The sequence below is a fragment of the Primulina huaijiensis genome, chromosome 4 (assembly GCF_012295235.1).
Source record: "Primulina huaijiensis isolate GDHJ02 chromosome 4, ASM1229523v2, whole genome shotgun sequence".
Lineage (NCBI taxonomy): Eukaryota > Viridiplantae > Streptophyta > Magnoliopsida > Lamiales > Gesneriaceae > Primulina > Primulina huaijiensis.
This window is the reverse complement of record NC_133309.1, coordinates 23,640,258-23,650,849: the sequence shown is the minus strand read 5'-3', so window position 1 is coordinate 23,650,849 and position 10,592 is coordinate 23,640,258. Positions and strand designations below refer to the sequence as shown.

Here is a 10,592-nt window from a genome sequence, read left to right as displayed (position 1 = left end):
ACCATGTCTTTCTCGGGGAAGCTAGATCTCCATTCTCGCATGTTTGCTGATGATTTCGCACTCTTGCACAGGCTCATACGGGTATGAAGAAGGATGGACTGAGGCGCGCGCAACTTTCTATGGCGGCGGAGACGCTTCCGGCATCATGGTTATGTATGATTAACTACTGCATTACGTAAAGTTCACTCTATATTATGAGTTATCGGCTGCCATTTATTGATTTGTGCTTGTTTCTGCGGACATGCAGGCGGGCTTGTTGGTTAAATCTTTACCGTAACCTCTTTTTGGTTAAAGACAAACACTCGGTCTTACAAATAATATATACGAAGTGGCATGCCAAAACGTGAGTGGAAATAAGGTTCATCATAAACGGGCCGGCATTCTTATATCAACCTTGTACTAATCACCAACGACCGAGGTGCCGGTGATGTCCAGTCCATATCCATCAAAGGTTCGAGGATCTATGGGAACCCATGTCCAGGAACTAGGGTCAAAACTGGCAAAGCAACTCGGACGTCGACGGCCAAGCTTCTCTGTCAAGGTCACCATGGGCTATGGTGACAGTGTCATTCGTGACAACGTCATCCCCGCTCAGTGGCGGAGTCAGATTTTCTTTTCTACCCGAACTAGAATTTTCTAAATAATGATTGAGCTAATATTGACAAATGGAGCTCCGGGATACCCAAAAATAAGACAATTTTATGTATAAAAAATATCGAAAAAAACAAGTCACTCGGGCTACCGTCCGGGCGGAGCAACACATGGCTCCGCCCGTGTCCCCGCCGGATGGTCGTTCGGCCGGACCTTCACCGGCAGAAAATATATTTTTATAGACTTTAATTTCTATTAGGTAGTGTAGTTGTTTTGGGGTGCCAAAATGGGTAGGGCTGATTTTGGAGTGGCTCTAGCCATTATTGGTCAAAATGGAAGGGTTCTGTTCCGTGTTGGTACATAATCAGTTGGTTTGTCTTGGAAATAGCAATTTTGGAGCTGTTTCCATTAAAGGATAGGCCTTGGTTAGAATGTCTGGTTCAGATTATTGTTTGTGTGTGTTTTTATAAATTTTTGCAATCAATAAATGGCCTACTAATGCTCTATAATTTCTTTTGCAATTATTAATACCAGTGTACTGGCGTACACTATGCGTGCGTGTACAATATTTTTTATATTTAATTTATTTTATATTAAAATAAAAATCATATAATAATTGTACAAATTAAAGAAAAAATGTCTTGCAATTTGATAAGGATAATATTAAAAATAATTTTCAATATTGAAAATGGAAAATATTTTCAGATATTTTTCCTCATCAATTTCAAAAGTAAACTTTATTATTTCATTTTTTGAAAATCAACATCATCTATTTAATTTCCATGGGTAATAATATCAAAGCTCATTCCAATATGCAATATCATTCAAAATTTTAATCCAAAATTTTAAAATTTCAAATCGAACCAAAGTTTCTCTCGAATATATATAGAGGTCAATGATCCCAAGAGTGTAACAATTAGGCTGTCGGGTAGAACTTGGAAGTTGGACTGAACTCAAATTCGGGACTTGTACTAAGATCCAAGTCCTTTAAAAATGCATACAAATTGAATTATTACTATTTTTTTTCTTCTGAAAATTATACAAGTTCAAAATTTTAATAATCAGAGGATTGTCTTTCCTACAGTAAATCATATGTTTATATGATCGTATTTGTAAAGACGCGACACTGACTTGAGTATTGGAGGGTTTGATGAGTATCTACACATTTTTCTCATTTAAAAAGACTATAAATATGATTGATAACCTTAGCGAATTCATTCATTTGGTTTGTCCTTGGAGATCTAAGAAGAATGCCTTTTTTTTTTTTGGGAACTAGAGGAGAAAAGAAGTCGAGCTCAAGATTATATCATCACGAGTATTTTAAACCTGAACTCAATCTCGAGTGGTCAACTATGTTGGGTGTAATAATTGTCCTTGCTTGGTAGAGTGATCGAACAGTGGTGCTTGAGCTGCTATGCAGTTTAAAAGATTTGAGTTGTACCATTACCACTAGCTACAGCTTTTGGTAAAGCAGCAAGCGCTCGGTTCTACAGTTGATATCAGAGCCAAAGTCACAGGTTCGATTCCCATTGATTGCAAAGAGTGCAAATATTGGGAAAGAAATTGTTGGGTGCAATAATTGTCCTTGCTTGGTAGAGCGATCGAATAGTGGTGCTTGAGCTGTTGTGCGGCTTAAAAGATTTGAGTTGCACCATTACCACTAGCTATAGCTTTTGGTAAAATGACAAGCTCTTTGGAAAAGTATCAGATATTACTAGAACAAGCATCGGCCTGTCGGAACTGTGCTAAGACACTGGAAGCAGCTAAAATAAATTATTGTAAGTTCTCGCTGATGGTGAATGAGTTTTCTACAACCTACAATAACTTATATACTCATCGTTAAAGCAGATGGAGTGACGAGAATGTGTTATATAACGCACTTAGTATGTGGAAGGCCAATGACAATAACAAGGAGTTCAAGTACATGCATGTGTGGAGGGTTCTCAGAGAGTATGAGAAATATGCTGCACAATCAATTAGTCATCAGTTAGCAAGAATGCAAGGACATCCGAGTCAGAGGGGCACTCTTCCACATCAAATCCGGATGCTCCTATGGACGTGGACGATTGTGAAGTCTGTACTCGTCCAATCGGGCAGAAGACAACAAAGAGGAAAGGCAAATCCAAAGCTAGAGACATTGATGATGTGGGATTCGACAGTATGTGCAAAAAATGGAAGAATTACAAACGCATAGAATTGAGATTCAAAAGCAAGAGATGTTAGTTAAGGATTATTAAATCTTCATGAAGGATACTAGTGGAATGACAGAAGACCAACTTAATTTTCATCGCAAATTCTGTGGAAATATCAAAAAGAAATATTGTCTTTAGTAGATTTCCTTTAGGTGATTTTCATGAAATTTACAGAGTAGTTTGTAGATTTTTGGATTGTGAATAAGTGAATGATAATTTTTTTATGTGACAATGATACGACAGAACGAAGACCAAAAAAATTTATGAATAAAAGTTCACGACTGCGAATGCCCTCAAAATCTTCAATCCCCATCACCATGGAAAGGGCCCATCGTGATCTCAAAACACCAACAGCTGCGAAGAAAGAGATTTGAGGATTTGCCAAATGGGATAAAGATAAGATCATGGATTTCCTTTGGCTATCCCATCGAATCACACTCGTTGGATCCCGAAAATCTAGCAACCCAACGGCTCAAATCCAATCTTGAACAGGTGCCACAAGCGCATCAGACAGCAAAAACAACCATACAAATGCAGCCCACGAAACCATTCAACGCAATTTCTCCAATTCAAGAATTCATCTTGGAGAAATGGCCGCTGTCACCACACAAGCCTCCGTTGCCGGTTTCCGGCCTTGTGCTTCGAAAACCCGATTCCTCACCGGATCATCCGGTAAATTGAACCGGGAAGTCTCCGTGAAACAAGCGGTTTCATCCTACAGATCAGTCAAAGTTGAAGCCAAGAAAGGCCAGTGGCTGCCGGGGCTGGCTTCTCCCTCCTACCTTAACGGCAGGTGTGCAAACGAGTCGAGCTTGAGTTAGTGTCGAAATTTTTAAGGCCACTGAGCTGTTTCTTATGTGTTTTCTTCTCTCAGTCTTCCAGGTGACAATGGGTTTGATCCATTAGGACTAGCAGAAGACCCGGAGAACTTGAGATGGTTTGTCCAGGCTGAGCTTGTGAATGGCCGATGGGCAATGCTAGGCGTTGCAGGCATGCTGTTGCCTGAAGTTTTAACGTCGATCGGAATCATCAACGTTCCGAAATGGTACGACGCAGGAAAAGCTGATTACTTCGCCTCCTCATCGACCCTCTTCGTCATCGAGTTTATTCTGTTCCACTACGTCGAGATCAGGAGGTGGCAAGACATCAAGAACCCAGGAAGTGTTAACCAAGATCCCATATTTAAGAACTACTGCTTACCTCCCAATGAAGTTGGTTATCCCGGAGGCATTTTCAACCCTTTGAACTTCTCCCCCTCTTTGGAAGCCAAGGAGAAAGAGATAGCCAACGGTAAGACGCTGTTACGGTTGTTAAAAAAATATCAACTGTCTCCTATGTTCGTGTTTCTAACGTTTCCAATCAGTGACGGAATCAGGAATTTAATGTACTTGTGTATAAATTTGCAGGAAGACTAGCAATGTTGGCATTCTTGGGATTCATTGTGCAGCACAATGTAACTGGAAAAGGGCCATTTGACAACCTGTTGCAGCACCTTTCAGACCCATGGCACAACACCATTATCCAGACATTCTCTAACTGATTTCATTACACACAGAAGTATGATGTATTTTTTCATGTTCATTGGATTTGGCAGAGATTTGTGCTGTACTTGCAAACAAAGGGAGCTTCAATGTACAGGGAATTCTAATGGCAATTAATATTGATATAATGTTTCATAAAACACGGACTATCTCATGCTTATAAATCAATCACAATCTTTAAAGAAACACACTTGTGGGAACAGATAATCTTTACGTGGAACAATTAGAATAAGTCATTACAAGAATTTCTTTTGAAAATTTTCTATCCACTAAGATCTCGGACAATAAGTAGAAATAGAACTGTATCAGCGCAAAATGTCGAAATAATGATGCCAGGAATCGGGCACCAATGTCTTATTGATTTGGGAGACCGCAAATATCCTAGGTGGTCTATGCCTTAACGAGCTGAAGGCGCATATGATCATTTAATGGTTGATCTTTATCGTTCTCGAGTAGTGATGAGTTTGGAGAGCCAGATCTTTAACTAAATCTTCCTTCTAATTTGGGGGCTGCGAGATATCAGTGATTTACATGAGTAACATATCGAGGTTAGCTAGAAAACATTAGGACAGGACTTAAAAGAACTCGCAGCTAATGTAACTCGAGTCATAAACGCATCCAAACCAACCTTGAAAGAATTTTTTCTCACAGGTAACAAATTGTGTTACTGATTGACAAGGACTGACCTGAAGATAAGAAGTCTCGTTAAGCATAGAAATGGCGAATGAACCAGAAGTGGGAACTAAACTATGTTGCAAACTGTTGTAGACAGATCTCGGGAGTTCAAGATTTCCATTTATCTGATAATCCATAGCACTAGGAAGAAAACTTGCTTCCCTCCCGGCCTCCAAGACATCAGGAAAACTTAAATTTCCAAATGGATGATATGGAAATTGTTCACTGAGAGGCATTCTCAACAGAGCGGAGCTCGTATAATCGTCGATAGTAATACTATTCTGTGCATCATTTTTCTGTTGTCTTGAACTGTCAAGATTATCGTCTTTCACCTCACCAAAGAAACTAGAACAAGATGGGAAGGACGCATCTTGGGAGCACTCCAAATCTCTAAAGAGAAACGTCAGAAACTATATATTCTACTAGAGAAACAATCAAAAATCAAATCATCCAAGTTTCAACTCAACGAATATATCAAATTTCCTATGAACAAATTAATCCTTATGTCGTTTGATTTGTCGCAACTATATAGTTTATGATATCGTATCAGAGAGATCCACTCACCTACTAGACAAGAAATGGGCTTCATTCTTTAGCATCATATGTTGTCTCTCACCCTCTGGAAACCATGTCGGCGTTTGGCAATGCTGATCACTAGTAGTTGTAGTTGAAAAGTGCATCCCATTTAGGAACTAAAAATTTTCAAGCGCATGCAAATTTTTATAATGACATGTAACATACAAAAAAAAAAAAAGAAAAAAGAAAGAAATAAACAGCAACAAGAAAACTCTGCACTAGTAGATTGATATTATACCTGGCTCGTGCAATCAAATGGAACAAGTGGGAACTTCCCAAAATTTTCCTGCTAAAATAGAAGTACATAGGTTACTTTAGTCTCTTTCCATTGGGTATAGTTCATGCAGAATATCCAAACAAATCATATACTAATCATTAACATTATGCTTATTTTACAGAATGCCAAAAAAAAATTCTCAATATTCTTCCATTTTTCTGAACCAGAGAAATAAATGCAGTACCTTTTGCATGTGAATCCTATTGAGAGATTCCATTAGCGAATTCTCCATCTGATTAAGATGTTCAACGTCTTCAATTTTGTCTGGATTAGTCCACCAGCTGAGGACAAAGAAAATACTTCAAAGTTCAAAAATCTAAAGTTGTATTTGGATTGATTAATTTCAAATCTATGAATTTCAAATGTAGTTTTTAGTATTAGAGTAGTGATTCCATAAACTTCAAATTTACCTCTAAAAATGTTTTAGTAATGTTTCAAGTTAATTAGGATGGATTTCAAGTTCACCCAAATGCAACCTAAAAGAAATTCACGTTAATTTATGTGTGGATTTCCCAAATGCGGCCTAAAAGAAATTCAGTGACGAGTTCAAGATAGTTACCGGATGAGTATAAAACTACGAACAAATAAACTCAAGCATCACATCACAACAACCCAAGATTTTCTGATAGCAGTTGTGAAATAAAGATAGCACTGCATTTTATTTTTCAGAAGCCAAAGTATCAACAAGGGGAAAAAAATAAGTTTCTCTAAGATTTTAATTGTTAATCATAATTGTAGTTGAAATAGCAACTTGGCGAAAACTTTGAGCCTATGTGCTTCTATTAATAGATAAGTCTATTAAAAATTATATTTGATGTACTAAAGATTTTAGCTTTTACCTTAATCTATTATGTACTTGAGTAAGCTGATCACGCAGCATCCTCACTCGGTTTTGCATTTCCTAGCAGTAGCAGATCACCAGAAGAAGATTTAAAGGATGACCCACGATCTAGTAGGCTCAAATTTTGATAATTACAGATGATCCAAGGAAAAATGAGACGTACCTCGATTGATGATGTACTGCAAAAATTGAGAAAGAAAATTAAAACAGAACAGATGAAAGTATAATTGATAAGAAATTAGAAAGAAGAGCAAATACAGATATAATATCCACCTTGCATCAAGAAACTCTTCTATATCAACATCCTGGTCGAGCTTCTTGAAATTTCTTTTCAGTGACTATCATTTAATGAATCCAAAGGAGCGAAATTCAATTACTCTTTTACGAAAGAATAATAATTTAAGGAACACGATTCATACTTAAACATTGAACTTACTTCAAGACTTTCCAACCTCCTGTTCACAGGCCATAAAGATGGAAAAAAGAATAAGTTGCATCGACGGTACTTCAACTTGACAGAAACAAAATCGAGCTTAAGTATCACTGTTTACCTTTTAGCCCTTTCTTTTGGTGTAAGTTGAGCATATTTTGCAATCATCTCATCAATGTTGCTGAAACCGAAAACGTTAAGTATGGTAAGTATTTAGCACCAAATCATTCATTGAAAAGTTTTACTTAAACATGAATAACCAAGGCTTGCATTTTAACTTCCATTTCATGACTTATTGGTTTCTTATGAAACCATAGTCTTCAGATATTGTCTAGCTTACAGAATCTAGTAAGACACATTCAATAATTTCCGCAATTAAGGTATGGTATTTATTCTCTTTCTCCACACGAGCATTGTGCAGCGCCAGCGAGCAGAAAAGTTCATCTCAAATGAATAAAGTTTTCGATTTTATGTACAGTTCCACTTCAAATCATAGTTCTATCTTTGAATAAACTACAGTTCTAGGAAAACCAGGGGATATGACGAGACAGATACATGTACTATTAGCTTAACATGACAGCATTTCCATATAAAACAAAGATTCATGACACAATCACATGGTACAAATCAAACTAAGCTAAATGCTCAAAATAGACCTGCGTGGTCCTCGAAAAATCGATGGCTTTCCTGTAGGAGAAAACATAAGGAGGATAATATCAATGTCACACAACACTGAAATTTCCTGAGCCTTTTTCAGTATTCCAGCTCTCCGTTTGCCATAGGTAACTTGCCGGCTACTCAGGTTCTCCAATCTCTGTATCTTCAACTTTACTCTTCCCATCCTACAAAACAATAAAACTCGAACATATATAGGCCATCCCAATTCCTTCAAAGACATCAAGTTTAAGAGAAATACAAATTTATAGGCAAAGATCCAATCTTTTCTTCCATTTTTCTTCATCAAATCATCCAGATTAAACAGGAAAAAAGAAAGAAGACAAAAACAACCTTGAAAAAAGATCAAATCGGAAAACCCCCTCCACAGAATTCCTCTGTTGTCCCACAAACTAGGGATCAAAATATGAAGAAACAAACTGGGAAAAAGAATGAAAAAATGCCAACAAGAAAATTTTTTAGGCTACCCTACTGAAGTATTACAACGAAAAACTAAAACCCATTTGCATGGTGGCTCTAAACTCTATAATTACACAACACATAAAGAAATGCAAGAGGCAATTGCCCTAAAAATGGGATACCCATAAGAGGAAACCATCTTGTACAGATAAAAAAGGGAAAATAATAAAATATTAAAAAAAGGAGATAAACGAAAAGGCAATCGTTACAAGGGATGGTAAAGAAAATAGATTGGTAAAAATAAGGGGATGGGATAAAAGACGAGGAGACAAGAGGTGGTACTATGATTTCGGCAGGTAAAACTCGCGGGAGAATCGAACCAAACGTTCACTGTATCGCAGAGTGACACAGAGAAGGTGACGAACTAGTTTACACGTGTAGAGAATACATGAGCTTCTGCTGTTTGTTAATCTTATGCCCGGTGGATTTCATAATAGCCTAGGATATATTACTCAATTGCATGTCTTGCATATTACCCTAATTGTTTTTGGGTTGAGTTCATAGCCAATCTCACATATTTGATTCAATGATAATTATTAAATATATAATCAGATATAAGATTTATTTAATTATTAGATTTATTTAATTATCATATAAATTTTTAAAACAAATTATTAATAGACTTGAAATATAAAAAAATCATGAATTTGGTTTACGAATACTGATTGTTATATAATTCGAAAAATAATATATTCGTTAGACAATCTATGTATAGATTGAAAAATAATAATTTTGACATAAAAAATAATATTTTTTCATGAATTGAGTTGGACATGAGATCCGTCTCACAACATTAATCTATAAGACTGTTTATGAGAGTTTTTTTTTTGTTATTCGAGTACGACATTACACGAATAAATGTTATTCTTGGAGAAGAAAAATTATCTTAAAATCTAAAAAAGAAGTCAGATTTCTTGTAGTGTTTATTGATTAAACATTACAAGAAAATTGATCTATAGTGACGGGAAATATCGCCATTAAATGTCTGAAACCTGTCATAAATAACTTTTAATGACGTGAAATTTCCCGTCATATACATTCATTATTGCCCTCCTAGGTAAAAGTAATTAATGACTGTAAAGAGATCTCGTCATTATTGTTATAACATATTTAATGATGAAATTATACCGTCATTAAAATGAATATCAATGATGAAATTTTTCGTCATTATACTACCATTTACCTCTCATTAAATAATATTTTAATGACAACACATCTCCTCATTATATCATTATTTAGCCCTCACTATATGTTATTTTATTGATGAAATAAAATTTATGAAGCATTTAAAACAATTTTTTCCTTCATAAAAGTGATATTTACTTGAATTTTGTTGGTCTTAGGTTCAGCATCTTGAGATATAAATATGAAAATAAAGAATAAAATTGGATAACGAGATTTAAATGAAAAATTCCTAAAATATATTAGCGTAAAAACCAAGTGCAAGATGAAAATAATTTTTTTCCAAATAGAACACATAATCTCTTAATACAAGATAACAAACAACTCACAAATATTATATAAATAATTAAGATAAGAGAAAAACTTGAAAATTGAGATTCTCAACTTGAGAACGAGATGATTTCATCTATTGATAGAAAGCTCTATTTATAGAGTTCATCCTAGCTTGTGAGCACGAGAAGCAAATTCTCAATTTAATTTGCATTCAACTTTGCTTCACAACTTCTCAAATTGCATGTGAATGCTTTAATGGCTTGGACCATGTGTTCATATGTTTCAAACATATTTTGCCAATATTTATCTCACTTGAAGATTTGATTGAAAATCAAACATATCTCCACATGTCCTTTAAATCTTGTCATTTTCTACTGCTTACGTTTCTGCTAGGTCACATAATGATCTACACCACTCAAACTTATATGTGTTCACTGGCTTGGTCAGAACATCAGTTATGTTATCTTATGCATGGATCTTCTGCGTATTCTCACTTCTTTCATCTACTACATCTTGAATAAAGTGAAATTGGACTCCAATGTGTTTAATCCTAGAATGAAAAGCTGGATTCTTGCGATGTGCAAAGCATTTTGACTGTCACAAAACAAAATAACATTATCTTGTTTGTGTTCGATATCCTCCAACAACCTTTTAATCCATATCGTTTCCTTGCAAGCTTGAGTAATTGTCATGTATTCTGCTTCTGGTGTAGATAGCGTCACAACTATTTGCAGTTTAAAACCCAAATTACTGCTCTCCATGCAGTTTTAAACATATAATTAGTAGTAGATTCTCTCTTATTAGGATCACCTGGATAATCTGAATTGACATAGCACCTGAGTATAAAATCTGATCTTCCATAATATAAATCAGCATTTGA

General features: G+C 35.7%; 2 protein-coding genes across 4 annotated transcripts; one reads left to right on the top strand and one right to left on the bottom strand.

Moving 5' to 3' along the window:
* Positions 1-3,321: 3,321 nt before the first annotated feature.
* On the top strand, positions 3,322-4,464 carry LOC140975561 (chlorophyll a-b binding protein 4, chloroplastic-like). The gene is made up of 3 exons (XM_073439322.1): positions 3,322-3,576; positions 3,658-4,073; positions 4,190-4,464. Exons 1-3 carry the CDS (start codon positions 3,374-3,376, stop codon positions 4,321-4,323), a joined length of 753 nt encoding a protein of 250 aa, XP_073295423.1. The 5' UTR covers positions 3,322-3,373; the 3' UTR covers positions 4,324-4,464.
* A 232-nt stretch (positions 4,465-4,696) lies between these two features.
* LOC140975560 (agamous-like MADS-box protein AGL65) lies at positions 4,697-8,669 on the bottom strand. Of its 3 annotated transcripts, XM_073439320.1 has the most exons (13): positions 8,540-8,669; positions 8,132-8,217; positions 7,780-7,965; positions 7,245-7,304; positions 7,130-7,148; positions 6,967-7,031; positions 6,857-6,872; positions 6,692-6,753; positions 6,037-6,133; positions 5,814-5,864; positions 5,564-5,691; positions 5,011-5,389; positions 4,697-4,833 (listed from the first exon to the last, which is right to left on the bottom strand). In XM_073439320.1, exons 3-13 carry the CDS (start codon positions 7,962-7,964, stop codon positions 4,822-4,824), a joined length of 1,074 nt encoding a protein of 357 aa, XP_073295421.1. In that variant the 5' UTR covers position 7,965; positions 8,132-8,217; positions 8,540-8,669; the 3' UTR covers positions 4,697-4,821. The 3 variants fall into 3 exon arrangements, with proteins under 3 accessions (XP_073295421.1, XP_073295420.1, XP_073295422.1); XM_073439319.1 differs by lacking the exon at positions 8,540-8,669 and having other exon boundaries at positions 8,132-8,515; XM_073439321.1 differs by lacking the exon at positions 8,540-8,669 and having other exon boundaries at positions 5,814-5,861; positions 8,132-8,511.
* Positions 8,670-10,592: the final 1,923 nt, after the last annotated feature.